Source organism: Stegodyphus dumicola, chromosome 2, assembly GCF_044657685.1.
Source record: "Stegodyphus dumicola isolate Sdum_Otavi_A_Nest chromosome 2, ASM4465768v1".
Classification (NCBI taxonomy): domain Eukaryota; kingdom Metazoa; phylum Arthropoda; class Arachnida; order Araneae; family Eresidae; genus Stegodyphus; species Stegodyphus dumicola.
In genome coordinates this window covers 58,834,416-58,856,319 of record NC_140769.1, presented here as the reverse complement: position 1 = coordinate 58,856,319, position 21,904 = coordinate 58,834,416, and the positions used below count along the sequence as shown (strand labels likewise).

Sequence of the window (21,904 nt, the reverse complement as noted above, 5' to 3'; positions counted from 1 at the left end):
CAATGCGAGAAACATACATACATTTACGCAGATTCTTCATTATTTAATTTTTTTCAATATAACACAGGGCGATAATGTTTGGTGGCAACAATTTGAAAAGTGAACTGACATTTAATGTTTTCAATGCAAAATGCCAAAATGAAATTAATCGCCCTTTGGGCTAAAAACTACTACTTTTATTCAAGTTTTGGTATTTACCAACATGTTCGATACTTTTCATGGCTTAATTTATAAATCACGATAAAAAAATAATCTAAATCACTACATACGTATTTCTCGAATTTGGGAATAGGAAAGGAATGATCTAGCAGTGGTGATAGAGGTGCATGGAGCAATAAGGGTTGAAAACCTTTTTTCTAGACTTTATTCATGCAGCTTAAATATAAAAAGGAGTGCACTTGTAAACAAAACTTGGACACTTTCTGTTTGACATTTACTTATTTCATATTCTGTTTGACATCTTAGCCTTGTAAACTTTCTTAAGTCATTTGAACTCAGGTAAATCGTTCTGATTAATCCTGTATTATAGAAATGTTCATATAAATATGGTTTTCTATATTTGCTGTTTTTGTTGAAGTTTAATAATGCACTGCCTAATATAATAAATGCTACACCATGAAGAAGCAAACACTTTGTCGCACAAATTTCTGTAGGGGTACACCCGTACCATTTACACAAATGATTGCATTTGCAAAGAAAATATAAGCATCCAAATAATGTGTGAAGCAGGATATTTTAGCAGCGTCAAAACTGTATACAGTCAAAAGTCGTTAATCCGGACTCGTCGGGACTTCAGCGATTCCGGATTATCGATTTTTCCGGATTATAGATCATCAGTTTAAATCTCGTAAGATGGCATGCAGAAATTCTAAAATTAAAAATATGAAACCGTAAATTATGAAATAAAGAATAATTATGATCTAAAGGGTATCAAAATTTACAAAAAAAAAAAAAAAAAAAAAAAAAGTTTAATATTTATTTGTTTACTTTATTAAACATTTCTCTCAATGTAAGTTGTTTCATTTTATGTGATAATACTTTCTCTTTAATTCTATAAAAAGACATAATTTCTTGTTCAGTTACAAAATTCCACTGTTCAAGTCCCGTTAATTGCTGTGCCGAGAATACCGACTAACTTGTCAATCGAAATTTTTTCGTTTTCACTAACCTCTCTGTCACATTCTTCATGTCTTTATCCATTTTTGGCAGCAATTCCACATTTTGTTTGTTGGACATCGAAACATACTTTCGTTTTGTAGATCCTTTGGAAGTTCCAGCATCGGAAATTCTATTTGACATAATCGAAAGTTCAAGTTTACTTTTATAAAATTGCTCTTACAGTCTGCAAAAAATAATAAGTGGGATCCAATTCGAAGATTAAGGAACAATGCAATCATTAACATTAACTGAAATAGATTATTAGATAATTTTAGCTTACACCGTCCGTTATACATTAAATGCGCAGGCGAAAACGTATTCTGCAGTTGCGCACACGCATATGCGCAGTAGTCAAGGTCTTACGCGCACGCGTAAAACGCCTGTGCGCATGTGCCAACGTGGCGCATGCGCTGAAAGTTTTTAGCTTTGAGGTCCGGATTATGGGTGTCCGAATTAACGACATTTGACTGTATATAAGTTATAACTCATGAGTTTTTCTGCTGTTTTCGAGTATGGTGAACGAAGACACCATCAATAATATCTTTAAAACATTGTTGTGTCAGCAAACAAAAGAGTTCACGAGGGGCTTCATGTTAGGTCTCCATACCAATGGTTGAGGGCCGTAGCTGTTGGTCAGATTTGGTGTCAATGAACCCAGATGTGACATCTGCCAACTCTCCTGGTTTTTAGTTTTTACCACTGATCTAATGAAAGTTATAAGCTAATACAGTACGAAGTCCGGATTACGGACTCGTCAGGACTTCGGCGATTCTGGATTATAGATCATCAATTTAAATCTGGTAAGATGGCATGCAGGAATTATACAATTAAAAATATGAAACCGTAATTCATGAAATAAAGAGCAATTATGATCTAAAGGGTATCAAAATTTACATAAAAAAAGCTTAATATTTATTTGTTTACTTTATTAAACATTTCTTTCAATGTAAGTTGTTTAAATTGTTTCATTTTTTTGTGTTAAACGTGCATGCATGAACATTAAACGCGCAAGCGTAACATTAAACGCACATGCGTAAAGCATACCAAAAAAAAAAAGTTTATGGCTTTGAGGTCTGGATTATAGATCATTCTGGATAATGGACGCCCGGATTACAGACTTTGTACTGTACTTGGTCTCGTACTGCTACTTTAGTCCTATAACCCTAACAGATATGTAGCGAATTATCGCTATGTTTGACATAGTATAACAGTCTTACAAAGGTTTTAAAACAACTACAGTCAAAAGTCGTTAATTCGGACACTCATAATCCGAAATGATCTATAATCCGGACCTCAAAGCTACAAACTTTCTACGCATTCATCACGCTGACGCATGCTCGTAAGACCTTTACGGCTGTGAATATGTGTGTGCGCATAATACGTTTACGTTTGCACGTTTAATGTATAACGGACGGTATAAGCTGAGCTAAAATTATCTAATTCAGTTAATGTTGCAGATTGCATTGTTCCTTAATCTTCAAATTGGATCCGGCTTATTATTATTATTATTATTTTTTTTTGCAGACTGTTAGAGCAATTTTATAAAAGTAAGCTTGAACTTTCGATTATGTCAAATAGAATTTCCGATATATACTTACTAATATGTAAAGGATTTACAAAGCGAAAGTATGTTTCGAAGTCCATTAAACAAAAGTGTAATTGCTGCAAAAAATGACCTAACCATTCCGAAATCTGTTTATCAATTTCACGCTGCTCTGTGGCGGGGGGGGGGGGGGACGACAAAACACCACGGCACGCAATGAATTGGAAGTTAATCTGTCAGCACTATCCTTATCTTCAGGGCAGATTTTTTTTTTATTTGGCTTATAATTCCTTACTAAATGTAGTATTTCATCTTGATGTACTCCGTCTTTGATATGATTTAAATCAAATTCCTCGTCATTAAAATTCGCTTCCGATGTTGTTTAAGTTGCTTCGTTTTATGTGATAATACTTTCTCTTTAATTCTATAAACAGACATAATTTCTTCTTCAGTTACAAAGTTCCGCTGTTAAAGTAAACAAATAAATAATAAGTTTTTTTTTTTTTTTTTTTTTTTTTTGTAAATTTTGATACCCTTTAGATCATAATTGTTCTTTATTTCATAAATTACGGTTTCATATTTTTAATTTTATAATTTCTGCATGCCATCTTACCACATTTAAACTGCTGATCTATAATCCGGAATCGCCGAAGTCCCGATGAGTTCGGATTAACGACTTTTGACTGTATTTTATTTAAATAGAATCTGGGACATAAGGTACGACTTTATGCTACAAATAACCACACCTTTTGAAAATTAAAATTTAAATACGAAGTCAGTTCAAATTAAACACCGGTCCGCAGTTTAAGACTACACAGTTTAAATATTAAGCTGGCTAAAAAAAATACCAGCGTGTCAGATTAAGTAACAGTGGCGACAGAATGAAAGGCTAAGACAGTTACATTTAACTAGAGTTGATGGAATCTAGCCAGAAACACTGTCTCTCAAGTTTCATAACCCTGAGCTTATAAACCAATTAATTTGCAATCTGATGAGAAATATGGAAAGAAGATATTCTAAATAATAATAAAGAAGTTAAGATCCAACTCATAATAAATAAATGGTTAGTTTAAAATAAGAACCTTACAAAGTGTTTTTCAGCAATAAAATTAAATTATGCAAATAAAATTTCCACATTTTGAGTTTCATTATCGAATCGTGGAGCACTTTTTAAGGCTTGTATACACTTTACACAAGGGAAAAACCACGAAAACACCCATGCAGCCAGCTCCTTTGGCGGGATTCGAACCAGTGTTCAGCGATTTTACTGCTCGACCACTGGTGGGCTCAAATTCGTTAGGTCCATTTTGGAACAAGAAACAAGAAAAATATGTAATGTTTTCATCAGAATTTGAACTCCGAACCTTCCGACTGCTTCTAGTTACACCACGAAGATATGTGGGCTTTAGATCTAGTCACTAAATCCTGGTGCAGTGGCGGCTCGTGGCTAAAATTAGTGGGGGTGCTGTTCCAAAAAAATTTAACCTTTGTTTTAAAATTATGTAAAAGGAAAAAAACATGTATAAAAATAAAATTTATTTTGAAACTTATTTGAAATTTTACAAGAAAAAATTAAACATTTCTTAATTACTTTAACCAAAATTATTACAGTTCAATCTTTGTCTAGTCATTTAAAAATGAAATCCATTACTCTTGTTTTAATTTGCGCGAAAAGATCAATAATTTTCTCCTTGATCTCTGGATGACAACTGAGGAAATTTTTCTTTATTGAAAGCAATGCAAGCGCATTGAGTCTTTTCGAATTCCTAGTGCTTCTTAGAAAAATTTTCATTGTTTTCAGTGTTGAAAAGCAGCGTTCTGCCTCTGATGTAGTCATGGGAACTCTCAAGAGAATTTTTATCAGTTTCATAATTTAACTAAGAACATCATCTAGATTATTTTCGAAGATAAATTTCAGTAGCTCAATTAATTTGCAGTATTCATAGATATCAGACCTACAATAGAATACTTTTAGTTCAGTTTCAAGCTTTCCTTTGCCAATCATTGGATATGCTTCAGTGGTCAGTACTATTTCTTCTGTAGAATGTTCATTCCTAAAACTAAGCATTTCTTGTTAAACAATTTAGCAGCTGCTAAGTGTTTAGTGGAAGAATATCTGTGCGTTATATCAATACATAGTATAAAGTCGCATATTTCCTTAGCTTCTGCCATCAGTGTCTTTGAAAAATTCTTACAGTACTTTGAGTTTATTAATTCTAAAATAGCAGTTTTGAAAACTTTAAACACACTTTTTTCTCTGGATTGCATTTAGTTGTATATTATTTCAACATGAGGTATCTGATAAAAAATCTCTAACCAAAACTTGAAATTATCATAATTTAGATATTTTAAAATTCCTGTTGCTTTTGCAATAGTTTGATCTGCATTTGATGTTGACTGAATTTCAGTAAGACAATTTTTTTAAAGTTGCAAATTCTCATGAACTCTGTTTATGGTCCGTATGATAAAGTTACACCTTGTGGAGGAATACCACACGCCCGGAGTAAAAAGAAATCACGTTTTCAGCAACATGCCAGAATTTCGGCACTGCAAGAGCGACAGTGCTCTTCTGTCTACTCAGCTCGCGTGCTGATTTCTGTGTGCGCATGCGCAGAACAGCCAAACACCACGTTGCTGGAACTGTGAAGAGCGCAGTTCCAAAGACTTTCGTACCTTTTTCACAAAGTGGGGGATGGCTACTGACATTAAGCTTAAGGATTATGTATTGTAAAAGTATATAGAAAGAATTAAAGACTAAAGGGACACTATATTAAATATTAAAAATAATAATAAGTGGACATAGGGGGTGCTGCAGTTCCACAGTGCTTATTACGAGCCGCCACTGTCCTGGTGATGATGAATTATGATCCACCACACATTTTTTTTTTTTTTTTTTTTTTGTGCTGCCTTAGAGCGATTTTTTTTAATCAATGTAAAAAATTTTCAATGGTCTCACCGTACATAAATGTGTCATATCTATCACACAAATGAAACATTTTATGAAATGCACAGAATGTGTCTAATGCTCCAGTATCAGGATGGACAGTTTCGCAACAAATGGTCCAGGTCATCTTTTGCATAGGCTTCCAGTAACAGTGGGACAGCGTAGTCTTCAGTGGAGAATCTCGCTTCTCAGCTTCACAGGTGATGTAGACGTATGACGGTATGGAAGCAATAAGCCCATCAAGACTAAGCCTTTACCACTTTCGATAGTATAAAGTCCGTCAAAGTAAAATAATGTTTGGGGCGATATAATTGCTAAAAATCCTCTCCAGAGTGCATTACAAGCATATTAACAGGATGCCACTAGGCTGACAACTAGCCCCCCAATCTTCCTCTATACTTCCATGGCATTTAAAACACCATTTTTCAACAACATAATGCCTGATCACATGCAGCTAGGCTCATCCTGAATACATTCCAAGATATACAAAGTGCTTCCTTGCTCACACCATCACTCATATTTCTATGCAACTGAGCATTTTTGGGACAAGAATACATTCATTGAATGCCTCTCCTTTTATACAAAATGAAGATGAACTTTGGGATCATATCAGGAAGACATGGTGCATAATACAAGACATGACTGGTTCGATGCAACAATGTGTTAAAAATTGTATTGCCCAAGATAGGTTGCAACATTTTATTGATGCTTTTGTATCATTGACCTGTGCATCTTTAAAAATTAAGTCACTAAGTGCTTAATTATTTATCCAAGACGCCCAAATCAAAGAGTGGTTAGTGTCGTTAAATGACATATTGAAAGGCCCAGGCTCGAAGAAGGGATGGATGTTTCTAAGAGCGTAGGGTCCATCCCATGGTCTCTTTTGGAATTCCATCTAGGGCAGAAGCTTAGCAGTTAGCAAGACTCAGCGATAGCTAATATGCCTACATGATGCACAGATGAAAGACTTGCTTCAGTCTAATTTGAGTTTTATCCAAGTTGTGTGTATCTAAGTTGAGTATGTTTCCAGTCATTCATTCACGGTGTGGCATTTTCTCTGTCATGCAATGTATTTTTCCATTATATCTCCCAACAACAGTCTTAAAACTTATATAAATTTATAGAACTAATATAAAATAATTCTACTCTTTTCTTCAGGAAGCCAATTCCTATGCACACAATAAACAGCATCAACGGCGGAAAAGGAACGACAGCACAAAGAAATCATCCAAGAAAAGCCAAGAAATCAGTACTGAGCTTTAAATAACGAAAAATGTTTAGAAATATTGTACTTTGTACAAAGACGTGACTATTTTTCAAATAAATAATGTAAATAAAACTATCAGACATGACATATTATATATGACTACTGTAAATCATAACTAATTACAGCAAATTAACACTAGTCAAAAGATAACTAATTACAGCAAATTAAGACTAAATATCAACTACAAAATATTAACCTCAAACATTCTTTAAAGCGGGGCCCAATTTATAAACTGCAGGCAAGGAGCAAAACCTGTCATGGACATTCTCTCTCTAATTTTATCAAAGTAGTAACATTGATGCAAATGATATTTATATAAACTATTTCATGAAATGACTTGATAATCCAACATTTTTCCATTCAGAGTTGTTTAAAGATAAAAGTACATTTGACCTTTTTCACATTTTGTTTTCATAATTTTGGCTTAGGAAGTGTTCGACAAACAAAACCTAAACAACTTAGTCCAGTTTAAATCAGGATATCTTTTTTTTTTTTTTTTTTTTTTTTTTGAAAGAGAGAAAGGGGGCAACAGAATGCATACTGACTTTACTACAAAGTTTGATATAGATATGATAAAGTTAACAAAATTATACTGCTTACCAATTCAATATTTCAGTATATGACTGCAATACAAAAGTTTCTTTCAAATTCAGTTTCTTTTAAACACTGAATACTTCACTTCTCATGATGGGTCATTCCATAGCATTAATGTCCTGACCATCTTAAATATTAATTTCTGAATTAAAAAAAAATTATAGATTCTCATATTATTATAAATCATAATTTTAAATGAAAAATATAATAACGAATTAAATTTTTGAACCGAGGTTTCACTGTATTTGATTGGTTGAATGAACATATGTTCATTCAACTTCATAGGTTTAATTTCTTTTGAGAAATAAACCATAAGCACAATCATAAGATTTTTTTTATAAAATCCCCGATTTTGGAACAAAAATAATTTATATGATGGCAAATCTCGCAAGCGCTATCTGCCTAAGGATGGTCTTTATAAGGGTACATAGCTAATACTTGTATTACACATGGAGAAAATCATGAAAACTTCCATGCATCCAGCTCATTTGCCAAGATTTAAACCTAGGTCAAAGCACTAGTGTTCAGTGATTTTACCACTCAAACCACTATTAGGCTACCAGTGTTGGAACATATAATAAAAATGGCAAGTCTTGGCAAAAATATATGTTTTTGTTTACTTTTAGTCTCTCTTCTCAATGAATGGACTTAATTCCTTAAAAGGGGGCTATGAACAAGTTCAAACCTGCACCACTGCCTAACTCTACAATGGACTATGCAAAGCTTTTACAAGGGATTTTATAGCTGCTGCACTCATAAGAGAAAATACTAAAATTAATTTTTACAATTTTGTAATATATTTTTTATACATTGTTCCCGAAACCAAGAATTACCAATCTCTCCCCAGCAATATCTATGATTCTTAATAGTTGGCAATCTCCATTCAACAGATCCATTATTATTTTCATCAGAAACTAGAAAAATTTAAAGCATGTCGCATTACACTGTAAAAAAGCCTGATTTGCATATTCCAGAATTCAGCATCACTTAATTTTTTAATATAGAATCTTTGAAATTTATTCGTTTGAAAATTTATGCTACAGAACTCAAAATGTCAAACATTTCAACTTTAAAATAATGTCCTGTTCTGGAACTTCACTTATGTCTAAACTCATTCCCTGTTTGTTTCTAGATATACATCTTCTGAGTCTAAAAACTGAGTACTGAGTATCGCTGGCTAAATTTATCTTGGTGCATTTGCAATATTGTAAGATTTCCTCAGAATTTAAATGATATTGTAGATTAGTTCGCAGCACTAATTAATCATCTATTTGTTTTCAATTAAATTTCATTAACTTTTAATTTGCTTTTTATGAATAAAGAATGTTTGTTAAATTCAAATTTATATTTAGATTTATAATTGTTGGTAAGATGAATGTTGGAAAGAGAATACAGGCCTTTATTAAGGGTTTTCTCTAATGCAGTTAAGACTGTTATACAGCTCATTCAGAATAATGCATAATGTCATAATGTATTTTGAATAATGTATCATGTATCAAATTCCCATATAATGTTGCCACTGTTATTATTTGGAACAAGGAAACTACAAGCATTTTGGTTAACATATTAAAATTGTTAATTTACAAAAATTAAACTAAATCTGGTACAAATGCCACTTGACATGTTAAATTTTTTAAAGTAAAGTCTCAATGCTTCAAAACAGGATTGACCTTCAATGGTTTATGTTTTTATTAATTTAGTATACCACAAACAATGTAAAAGAATAGTTAACTTTTGTTATTCTATAAAATAAATACAGTACAAAATCTTTAATCCGCACTCGTCAGGACTTCCGTGATTCTGTATTAGGGGTTTTATCAATTTAAATCTGGTAAGATGGCATGCAGAAATTATAAAATTAAAAATATGAAACCGTAATTTATGAAATAAAGAGCAATTATGATCTAAAGGGTATCAAAATTTACATAAAAAAGTTTAATATTTGCTTACTTTATTAAACATTTCTTTCAATGTAAGTTGTTTAAATTGCTTTGTTTTTTGTGCTAATACTTTCTCTTTAATTCTATAAACAAACATAATTTCTTGTTCAGTTCCACTGTTCAAGTCCTGTAATTGCTGTGTCGAGAATACCGACTAACTTCTCAATCAAAATTTTTTCGTTTTCAATAACCTGTCACTTTCTTCACTATCGGAAGCGGTGCATCGAAACATGCTTTCACTTTGTAGATCTTTTGGCAGCTCCAGAATCGAAAACTCTTTTTGACATAATCGAAAGTTCAAGCTTACTTTTTATATAATTGTTCCAACAGTCTGCAAAAAATAATAAGCCAGATCCAACTAGAAGATTAAGGAACAAGGCAATCCGCAACATTAACTGAAATAGATAATTAGATAATTTTAGCCTAGCTTATATTGTCCGTTATACATTAAATGCGCATGCGAAAACGTATTATGCGCATGCTTAAACACATATGCGCATGCACAAAAAGTTTGTAGCTTTGAGGTCCAGATTAGATCATTCCGGATTATGGACGTCCAGATTAAAGACTTTGTACTGTACAAAGAGACTAAAGATAAATATGGCTAACCTTCCTATGTTACAAACTTAAATAGTCTATTAAAGTTCTTATATCATTAAAATGACACAACAGATAGATAATTTAATGAAACTGAACAAACCAGACTTTCATAATGCATTGTTGTTTTACTTATTCTTCTACAATTCTTTACACTTCCCTAATATACTACCTACCTATCACTAAAACAGCAATGTAAGACATTAAAAAAAAAGCAAAATTATGAAGTTCTTAAACAAGTTTAGAACATATCTTGTTTTATTCATGTACACAAACATTGAAGGTAAGTCATTAAATTTACTTGAATTACTAAGTACATGTACAAAAATATAATTCAAATTTTATCAATATAATATTCCACTTAATAAATCACGGACAACTCCTTCCATCATTCTCTGTTTGGGTCCAAGATCCACTAAATCATTAAATAAATTGCAAAAATGCAAAAGAAAATTTCTTAAAAAAAAAAAAAAAAAAAAAAAAAAAGCATGTTTAAATACACATACGCACACAAAATGATCGCATATTCACTACAGAAAATTCAATGAGGAAAAAATCAATTTGAAAAAGGAGAAAGTATTTTACATACAAATCAGTACAGATATACTATAAAATAATTTCTTGTAGCAGATTTGATGGGTAATATACTTCAAAAGATTACAGAATACTGATGTAACAGTGAAAGTTAATAATCAGACAGTTGAAATCATTAAAAATACATCATAGTTATATGAAAAGGTAAAGTATATTTTTTTACAGTTAAAATCTTTTTTCAAATTTTCAGAATTGCCTTATATACATTCCTAATTCAAATCTTAGAATAAAATGTCTGCAGAAAACTTGTTTTACTTCAATATGAAATCTATTTGTGTATAGTCTTCTCCCTTTCCATAACCAAGAAATCAGAGACCATTACCGGGGGGGGGGGAGTATGATGTTTTATTTACCAATTAAACAATTAAAAATAATTCAACTTTCCAACAATGAATCATATGCATAGTTTTAGTTAATTATGATTTATGCCAAGTGTTTTCAAAGTGGATTACACTTAACATTTTCTGTATAGGTAACATTATGTAATACTTAGACAGAAGCTCATAGAAAAATTTCTCAAAAGTGCTCAATAACTAATAAAATACTTTTCATTAGATGTACAAAACTTGTTTTAAATAAATTTCGTAAATCATATATATGTTGCAATTTTTAAAAATAACATTTTTACTCAAAAAAGGGGGGACTAACTTTCATATTATCAAAAGGGGCTGTAAACAGATGATCACATGATTAATTTTAAAAAAATAAAGATTAATTTATTATGGCAACTAAAAGTATGAAATTAAAATTAGAGAAAAGATTTTCTTTATTTTTAACTCAATATTTTTTCATTCAAAAAGTTTATTATCAGCATTTAAAATGAATTCATATAGTTTAATTGTGTCCTCTTTTTTCTCTCTCTCTCTCTCTCTGGCTTCAAATTAATACACTCCACTTGAAGAAAAACAATACATTAAAATGTTAAAGAGAATGGAGAACAGCTTTACCCTAAAACTCTTTAGCAAAAATTTCTTTTTGCTATAAAAATTATTTTAAAATTACATTAAATACCAGTATCAAAAGAAATAAAATATTATAAAAAAATTACCAAGTAACAATTTTTTGGGGGTTATTTAAATATAAGGATGTATTGTTCTCACAATGGAAAAGGAACCAGCATTTTGATTACTTTTTAAGTTACTTAAGTGCACAAACAGAAAAGGGAAAATACTATGCATTATATTCTTAACATATATCTCAATTTTCTCTTTCCATAATCTTTACAGCATCCAAAACACATGTCATGAAAACAAGTCTGGAAAGCATCTGCAACAAAATAACATATACAAGTACACCATTGGCCAAATGGGTAGCTATATAAGTACACCAGTGGCCAAATGGGTAGCTATATAAGTACACCAGTGGCCAAATGATTGAAGCTACAAAACACTGAAATCTAACTCAAGGCCATTTGAATATGCTGATTTTCTCGAGTTTTTAGTTTCACATCTGTATGGCAAAAATGGTCTAGTATCCCTTAGAAAATTCTAAAGGATGGATATCATCCTTAAAAGATGGTCCTAATATTTAATTTAAAAATCCATTTCAATCATACTTTACATAAATTAGAGGAAAAATTCAGTACATAGGATATGAATAACATGAAAATTAATAAAATCACTCTTAGGAAACCAGGATGCATGACATCAAATAAAAAAATTGTTTTAAAAATATTTTTAATGCTATATATCTTTATTCTTTACCTGCATATAATACAGGATGTTTCAGAACCAATGTAACAAAAAGAAATGACAGAGGACATTAAAAAGTTTGGTTTGTTTGATTATGGCAAAGCATACTAGGGCTATCTGCCTAAGAGGGATGCCTTCTTGGAGGATTTTTAAGGGAAACTGGTTATATATGCATTGCAAATGGGAAAAAATGTAATGGTACATGAAACATACACCTGAAGATTTAGCTATGAATATCACAAGAATCATGATGTATCCAGCTTAATAAAAATAAAGACCATGACATAATTAATCTGGAGCTGAGGGTTGTTCTGAGGGAATGACAGCAATAGGAGCTAAGGAATTGAGACCAATGTCTCTTAGCCAAAAAATACTTGGATAGTTCAAAAAAACTATGAATTAAAAGCATCAATTATTAAAAAACAGCTCAGAAGCAAAGCCATACAATAGCAAGGGAACTCGTACAAACCTAAATACAAAAAATAATAATAAATAAAAATGAAATACATAATTTGTTTTAAAAAAAATCAAAACAAAATGAATACAAAAAGAATAACATCCAAATCACTGCTTTTATATGCAGTCCCAAAAGTGGCCTATATTTTTGCATTTGTGAAAAACAATGTGTGTGAAGAAATGGAAAGCACCCTATAACACCTAGTATCGCCATATCTTTTACAATGAAAAGTTTTGTTTCAGTATGCTTTATCACTGCTTAAAATTCGTTTCATTAGTTTCGAAATAACCTGTATATAAATTAAGTTTTGATTATTTAACTTTCATATATGTTCTGAATACATATGTAATCAATGTTATATATTTTTTAATAATTTAAATCATATTAATACAAATAATACAGACATTATATTCTTACATATTTTAATTGACAAAGTATACTTTTACATATTAAAAGTACAGATAAATAAAACTGAGAATATTAGTATCAATAAATGTTAATTCTAGTAAATTATGCAGTTATAATTAATTATCCTTAATGAATGATTTGAGCTATATTTACACATACCTTATAATAAATAATGACTAAATTATTAATAATAAAAAAATGGTCGGTTTCTCATAAATAAGTATACTTACAGCATAATGTACCTTATGAATGTGACACAGTACATTTAAATTCAATTTTTACTACTTTAATTTGTTTGGAAGTATTAATATTACTTATTTATTATATAATAAATCAAATATTAATTCTTATATGTAATTCAAAATTTTACATTATTTCAAGAGTTCTACATTAAATCCCTCCTATTTAGGTCCCAATCACACTATGTTTCGGCTACGTGGGACTTGACGTCGAAAGGGACAATTCTTACAACCCGCACAATTCCAGGAAAGACACGTAGCTAAGTTATCATTCTCACTTACTACAAAGACTTGAACGCCAAATACTAATCGATTATCGCTGAAATCGAGATCACATGATCCTTCAGAAGCAGACTTTCGTCTGATTGGTTGTCTCTACCTGGGACCAGAAACATTTTCGGTCAGGTTTGAAAAAATCCCTCGTAGCCGCAACACCACTTCCGTAGCTAGGCGGGACTTCGCTTCAGGCACGGCTCTTTTTTCTAGGAGTCCTTCTGGTTAAATCAGTGCCTCCAGAATCTCGTTTCTCAGAAAAGTCCCGTCTAGCCTGGACTGTAGCCAAGTGGTAGGGTTTTAGATACTTCATGTTTCAGATTCTATGATCTTTCCTGCTTTGCAAATTACATATATCTCAGTTAAATATTACATCGAAGCACATTGAAATATATGTATATATAAAAGATCGATTACTGCAACCACCTTATTAGAAGTACCCAGATTTTTCAAAATGTGCCAAACTCTGACAACCGTGTGCATAGCTATTCTTTAGACAACCATGCTCATGACAACCCTTCAATCAAGCAATGTCACCATTTTCATACGCATTCTTTTCATTGTACTTCAAGTTCCACTAGTTTTTATAAACACATTGTGATGTTTTTTGCCTTAACTTAATTTTAAAATATGCGCTTGTGGAATTTTCCAGCAATAGAATAAACTTCAGTAAAATTTCTGCAAGAATACAGAATTTTGCTGCAAAATCTCTAAACGAAACAATGACTCGCTTTGTAGAGATCCACTGTTGCCAAGGTCCGCACAATTCTGAATCTCTTCAGTTCTCTGATATTTTTTAAGCGAAAACAGATTGCTGTGTACTTGGGGAAAAGAAAAGAATAAAAAAATTTACAGGGAGATCTGGACATCAATGTATTTTATTTCTTAATATATCACCTAATACTTAGTTAACAATTAAAATTTGTATTTTAAATTGCTAAACTATGTTAATTTTTCTTATCATGATAATATTTATTAACTTATGATAAATTACCAACAGTTAGGAAATCATTATAAAAAAGGTTGTAAAAACCACCAACTTGTACCTGATAAGTAACTTTTAAGTTTCCATCTGTAAAAAATCATTAAACTCTGCCAAGATGGTTACATTAATACATAAGTATCAAAAGATCACCTTGTATTTAAAAAAAAAGTACACTTAAACATTAGTAAACAGCACTTTTATCAAAATTCAAGAAAAGAAATTAACTCATTATATTTTATAATCATAAAATAATTAATTGTTACTCAACACACAGATGCAATATTGCATGTCACCTAAAGCCTATAAATATACCATTAGTTGGTGCAGAATTAAGATTTTAGCGTAATGAAAAATAAGAGTTAAAATAACATAGTAAAATTGATGAGTTTAATATACAGAAATTTCAGGTGATAAATAGAATACATAAATACACAGCTCCAAAAGTCAGAAAAAAAATTCAAATCGGAAGAAAAGCAATTTTACTAATTCATTTTTATACTTTAACTATATTTATACAAGCATTGATAAGTTGAAGCATTATTTCAAGATTCGATTCTAAGGCATGCTGCATAGGTATTTTCATTGTCATACATGCTAGTTTCATTTAGAAAATGCTGGAAGAGTACTGGAATAACAAAGTACTCACTAGCATGCCACCAGAGCATAAACAGAAATAAATTTAATAATGAAGATGGAAACAATGCATCATAATATAAAGTATGTTGAACCTTGCTGCACAGTCCTAATGCCAAAGTGCCAATGCCAGCTCTCTCTACAGTTAAAGATGACTGCATGCAAGAAACAGAATTAAACACTGGATTAAGAGAAAGACATCTAGTATTAATTCCACTCTCTACAATATCATGTACAGAGTCAAGATTGTGTATGTAGTTCACCTGAATTAACAAAATATTCTTTCGAATAAAAGTAAGGCTTTCAGAATTTTTTGGCTGTAAATCTTTGGATTTAATCATGCATAGGAAACAATGACGATGCATAACCACTTAATTAAACATCAATATATATCATATACATTTCTTCATGCATGTGACAGCATTACTTCCAACACAGAGAAGGTCTTTTTTAGCTGAACAATATGCCTTTTTTGCAGAACAAAAGAGTTTGAGAAACATTTGAGAACACACACACACACACACAAAAAAAAAAAAAAAAAAAAAAAAAAAAAGCTCAATATATTGTCCTAGTCTCCAAATTCATCAGATCTCAATCCAGTGTGCTGGCATAAAAGCTGGATTCTCCAACATTCACATTTTGTGTGTGTTTGTACAGTAAATCTCGATTTCAGGATTCATTAAGCCAATATATATAGACACGAACTCAACATGGACACCATTATGTAGATTCAAAATGTGATAAAAATAGAGAAATATATATATTATTATATAGTATCAGAAGACACAAATAATGAAAATATGTGAATTATGTAAATTTACTTGCTATTCAATGTAAAATCAAGCTTAAGAATGATAAATTATACCTCTTAAATCCTTTGGGCAAACTATTGGCTAATCACAGAAAACAGAAATATACCCATAAGTGAAACTCTTTATATATACTACTAAATACGTAGTTTATGCCTAATCACTAGGCTTTCCCAGCTCATTTCATATGCACACTGCTGTGCTATCAAGTTAATTACAAAATCTGGAACAAGAAAGAATCAGTTTAGTTCAAACAAGTTCAGCTTCAGTTAAAAAAAAGATCAAATTTTAGTGGGGGTCTTAAATCATACACATTTGATGTTTTCTTAATAATATTAGCATTAATATTAGCATCATCATTTACAGATCTTTGTCTCTGAACTGCCATAATACAGCTGAATATATTACATTCCAGCTGCTATTAATAACACTACCATGGTAAAAGATTTACAAAATAATGATAAGATTTAAAAAGTTTGGATCATGATACTTGCAAATAACAGAGTACCAATAAAAAAGGTACAACATGTACAAAATAAATGATTATTCCAGGTATTCCGCTCTCAATATATATATATATATATATATATATATATATTGTGTAAAATTTTTATATTACAATTTAACACTTGCTTTTTTTTTTAACTAAGTTTTAGAAAATTATTCATCTTAAAGGAGAAGAAAATATTTCATAAAGCAATTTGACAAAATTGCTAACTATAAAAACTTCAGTAATATTCATTCTAAATTTTCTAATTCTTCACCAATCTACATTTTTTAGCAAGCTTAAAAATAATTTCATAGTGCTCAAATTAAATACAGTTATTTAACATTATCTTTCAATGTAATATATAAATTAAAACATGGAACATGGAGAGTATAAAAATTTTATAATACAATTTTAATAAATGACAAAAATAAATCTTCAAATCAGTTCACAATGATATTTCAGTATTCCATTTTTTTAAAAAAAATTCCAGCAAAAATTGATATAAAATATTCTAAAGTTAAATAATGAAAAACAATTTTTATTACCAAAGAGGAAATAATAATAAGAAATTTTTAGCAATGTCACAAAATGTTTCTTTTCAATTCAGTTTTGTTACATTATGCTACTAAAAATTTTCTTAGTCAATCATAGCAAACTTAGAGTATGGAGAGAAAAGGGAAAAAAAAGTCAAAATTTCATTTTTTCACAAAAACATAAAAATTTCATTATGAGATAAGGCATATTTTGAATTTCTTTATATATCTATTAATTACAAACTATAATAAGTATGTCACTCTGATGAAAACATAACTTATAAATTTATAACAGGAACTCACTTTTTTTTTTTTTTTACCTAACAGATTATTTTATCATAATTAATGGCTACTTTTACAACATTATACTTTGGTTTTCCTTACACACTTAATGCCGATCATACAGATAAAGAGGAGCAGCTTACAGTACAATGAACTTCCGTAAAAGATTTAAATTATGTACTTTGAAATATTAAGTTTTGCAAAATAAGAAGCTGGAACATTTTTTTTTTTTATCAAAAATGTTGTCTTCATTCTACAGGGATTCTACACAGAGATAAACCAGATAAAAGCAAAAATACTTCCTTTTAGTTAATTCTTCATTTTAGTATATATTTCATACTCCTTTTTCTACATACAACCACATCTTTTAATACTGCTCTCTAAAAATATATTATTATAAAGTTTATAAAATATTCATTCAACTTTTGCATGGATAGTTTTCAGAGATTTCAATTCAGATTTTACAGAAATACTCTTCATTACTTTGTAAATGATTCTACACAAAAAATTAAAGAACTTTATAGAGAGTTATCATATAGAGGAGTAATTGTATTATGCTAGAAAAGCTAACACGCATAAAAAATTAGAGATATTGCACATTGACAAAGTGTTCTAATATTAGGATGACTTGTTTTAAGTTACTGAAGTTGGTTTTGCAATTCACATTTATTAGTTTAAAAATTTTAAATTCCATGCCATTTCTTCAAAAAAATTATATGTTTCAGAATATGCTAAAGAAATTATCCCAGCATTCATCTATGCAGAATGTTACAATATGCTGAACACTTCTCACTCAGGATATATTTTATGACAGAATTTAATCCATATTTTAAAATTTTCCCACACAACCTTTAAGTTGGACACCAGAAAACTTCTTGCACTAAAGCAAGACAAATTTAAAACAACAAATAACTTCATTACACAATTTATTTAAAAAGTTTTAAAAAATTGCAAAGGATAGCTAGCCATCGCACTTTTTACACACATAAAATGTATGAAACATTAAAAGTAACAACATAGTTTGGCCAAAAATGAAAAAGCGGGAAAGAAAGATTAAAATAGTTTTACATTCAAAGCATATTTTTGTTGGAACTTCCTTTAAAATATCTATTGTGATAATATAATCACTTTACAGGTCTTGAAAACTAGCGTAGTAAAATAACAGTAACACTATTTATGATGCATTACAATTTATTGAATAGAGTATTATTTATTATGTTTCAATTGATGCAAAATTCCAATTATTTCTAGGTTTAAAGTACATTAAAGCAAAAGAACATCTGGTGCTGAAATTTGGAGATTTTCTCATTTTATATAAATTGCTTTCTTCAATGCTTTGTAATAAGACGGTTTTAGTAACTATAGAACTATTAACACAATAAGCAAAATTTGCAATTCCCTTTGCAAACATTGCAGTCATGTTACTTTATTACAGAACTCATAATTTCCATTTATTTACCAGTTCATATCTGATCATAAAGAATATTAATTTTTTAATTAAAAATCCTTAAAACCAAAACTCTTTATGGCAAAGCAAATCAGACATAACACGCTTATGACATCTCATTAGTAGAGTTTGTAACCATATTGATATGTTGAAATAATTTTAATCTTTTAAAATTAAAATTTTTTAATTTGATAACATACAAACTTTATTACTTGCCATATTTGAAGAATATTTGTTTAATTACTTTGAAATTAACTGGAATGTATAATAAAGATTATACTGGAATTTATTTTGCTTCTTTAAAAATTGCTGATAGTGTCCATAATTATTAATGTCTACAGTTAAGATCGCTATCCTGCTTTTAAAAGGGTTCATTTAAAAATCTCTCTCTACAGAATGTCCAGTTAAAAATATTTCTAGAAATGAGAATTTATGATTTACATTTATTATTAACAGCTGGGGAGACTATTTGAAATAGCATTGAGTGGTATAAAATCAATTTATAAATATAAAATAAGCACTGAATATGGACCCCAAAAAAATATCCCATTACTAAAAATCCTAGCATAAACATATAAAACTTGGTTTAATAATTCATGTGTTTGACTTGCAAAAATAAATAATAAAGAGATCAAAATATCAGGGAGTGTATTTTGAACTCTTAGTTTCAAATTTAATTACATTATCCTGAAATCTGTAGCTACAATTTTATAACAGAAATGTGCTGAACACTCTTTATGTTTTCATGAACTGTTAGAATATTCTCAGTGTAAATGCATTCATAAGCAGAATACAACTAGCTTCATTTTAATAAAACTGCAGAATTATTATAAATACAGAGTGCCCTGCTACTGCGAAAACACAGCGCATGTTTTCTAATCCAATGTATTTTTGGATAGAAGAGCACAATAAAAGCCAGAATCCAAAATCTGAGCAACAGCACTTGGATACCAGATTTGCTTACTAAAAAAACATTTATAATAAAAATATACTATGTGAACATAATAAGAATCTAGTTTACTACTACTGAAACAGGGAGAAAAAAAACATAATTTTAAATTTAGAATGTTACAAACATGTGTATATAATTTAGTGAATATGTTTTGAAGTAAAATGAGCTATGAAAACAAAAGAGAAGTCTCCCCCTCCCCCAATTGTAGTCAGAATACTTTAACTTATCATGAGATGAAAACAGACAATATTGTATAATTTGTCCTTAACAGCATTGAATTTCTATGTCTATTATGTGTGTGTATGTGTTTAATATTAATGTAACTACATTTGAAAGGTTATTAAATATCTATATATATAGGTAATCAATTCATTGTTCAATATGATTCTGAAAGGATTGATTAAATTGTCCTCAATACTAAAGAAACACAAATGTTCAGCTAAACTGTAGTTTGTATACTGAAAAATCTCAATAAATGCTTGAATAAACGCATATACACAGGTACATATAGCTCAGCCACCACTTTATGTCACAATGATGTTCATGATAATTAATCTGTCTATGATCTGTATATGATGAACCTATAGTTATAAATTGTATTACTTATGTAAATTACTATTTCTGAAAATAAATATGTCTATACAAAAATTCTCTTTCGGTTCACATGACAATGCTGATTTTGAGTCAAAAACACTTATTACATTGTTTATGGGGAAAGTACTTTGATTTTAAAAAGCTGTACTTCAAGATATTTTTCAAATAATTTATGCTTTTACACACAACACAATACATACTGCTCAAACTATTAATTTAAGCTAAATAACTTTCCAGCAATATTTCCATAAATTGAAATGCAGTTCCCTTCACGCACAGGGATACAAAAGTTTTAAGAAAGTATCATTACACCCTGCACATGCACACAATGCTTATATATTTCAACACACAGCATCACAATTCCCCATTCCCTGAATCTTCATTATCATCATGAATTTCTTCTTCTTCATCTTCATCATCATCTTCCATGTCATCACCATAGTCATCATCATAAAAATCTGTCATGTCTGCTTCCCGTTCTTTTGGTTTAGCTCTATGTTTAATACAATATTCTTCTAAAGTCGTTGGAACTGTTACATTGTCCTTTTCAGCTTCACTTCTAGTTGCTAACACTTGTTTCCTAAAAGAGAATAAATAAGATATATACATATGTACTACAGACTCAAATTTCATTTCATGTGTGCAGATTTAAAAATTTTCATAACTCATGGAATTGTTCTATAACAATATTCACTAACAATGTGGAATTGCTCAATAACAATGCCAGAATAACTGAAAGGACTTGGCTGGATTCTAACAAGACTGAACATTATCACCAAGTTCCCAATAATCTAACTTTGTGTGAATATGGCTGTCTCCATTAGTAAAAAAAGAGGGGCAGCATACAATATTGTGTTATCGGTGCACTGTGTATGACTTTGAATAAGGAAATTTAGGAACAGAATCAAAACCAATGGTACGTAGCGTATTCGGAAACTAAGTACCGTTTCATTCTAGCGCCATCGCAGCGCTGTAGTAGGCGTCCCGCGCATGCGCACTAGTCTTTCTTGTTCACTGACTTTCAATTGTCGCCATTTTGGTTGCTCTATGTTGTGTTTTCAGTTTGCTGTGCACATTCAAAATGTTTAAGACAATTAGTTCTCCCGCTGACTATGAGATTCGTGCCGTGATTAAATTTTTGAACGCGAGGAATGTTAAACCAGCTGAAATTTACCGTCAAGTGACAGAAGTTTACGGTGAATACGCGATAAGTGATGGAATGGTGAGAAAGTGGGTAAGAATGTTTAATGCAGGTCGAACAAATCTCCACGCCGAGGCTCGGAGTGGTCGGCCTTCTGTTGTCACCGATGATTTGGTAAGGAAAGTTGATGAAGAAATTCATGAGAACAGAAACTTCACAATGACAACTCTTTCAGAGGCATTTCCACAAATTTCACGTACTGTTTTGTTCGAAATTGTGTCTGACCACTTGAATTATCGCAAACTGTGTTCCTGATGGGTTCCAAAAATGCTC

General features: G+C 30.5%; 2 protein-coding genes across 5 annotated transcripts in view; one reads left to right on the top strand and one right to left on the bottom strand.

Annotated features, from left to right (window-relative positions):
- LOC118193369 (band 4.1-like protein 4A) overlaps window positions 1-6,990 on the top strand; it is a 254,951-nt gene extending 247,961 nt beyond the window's left edge. For all 3 annotated transcript variants that reach the window (XM_085810688.1, XM_085810687.1, XM_085810686.1), the window contains one exon: window positions 6,804-6,990. In XM_085810688.1, coding sequence (XP_085666814.1) covers window positions 6,804-6,908 — 105 coding nt within the window. In that variant the 3' untranslated portion in view covers window positions 6,909-6,990. The remainder of the gene's footprint in view (window positions 1-6,803) is intronic.
- A 3,293-nt stretch (window positions 6,991-10,283) lies between these two features.
- LOC118193368 (ubiquitin-conjugating enzyme E2 R2-like) overlaps window positions 10,284-21,904 on the bottom strand; it is a 44,811-nt gene continuing 33,190 nt past the window's right edge. For both annotated transcript variants that reach the window (XM_085810689.1, XM_085810690.1), the window contains one exon: window positions 10,284-21,010. In XM_085810689.1, the coding sequence (XP_085666815.1) occupies window positions 20,785-21,010 (226 nt within the window). In that variant the 3' untranslated portion in view covers window positions 10,284-20,784. The remainder of the gene's footprint in view (window positions 21,011-21,904) is intronic.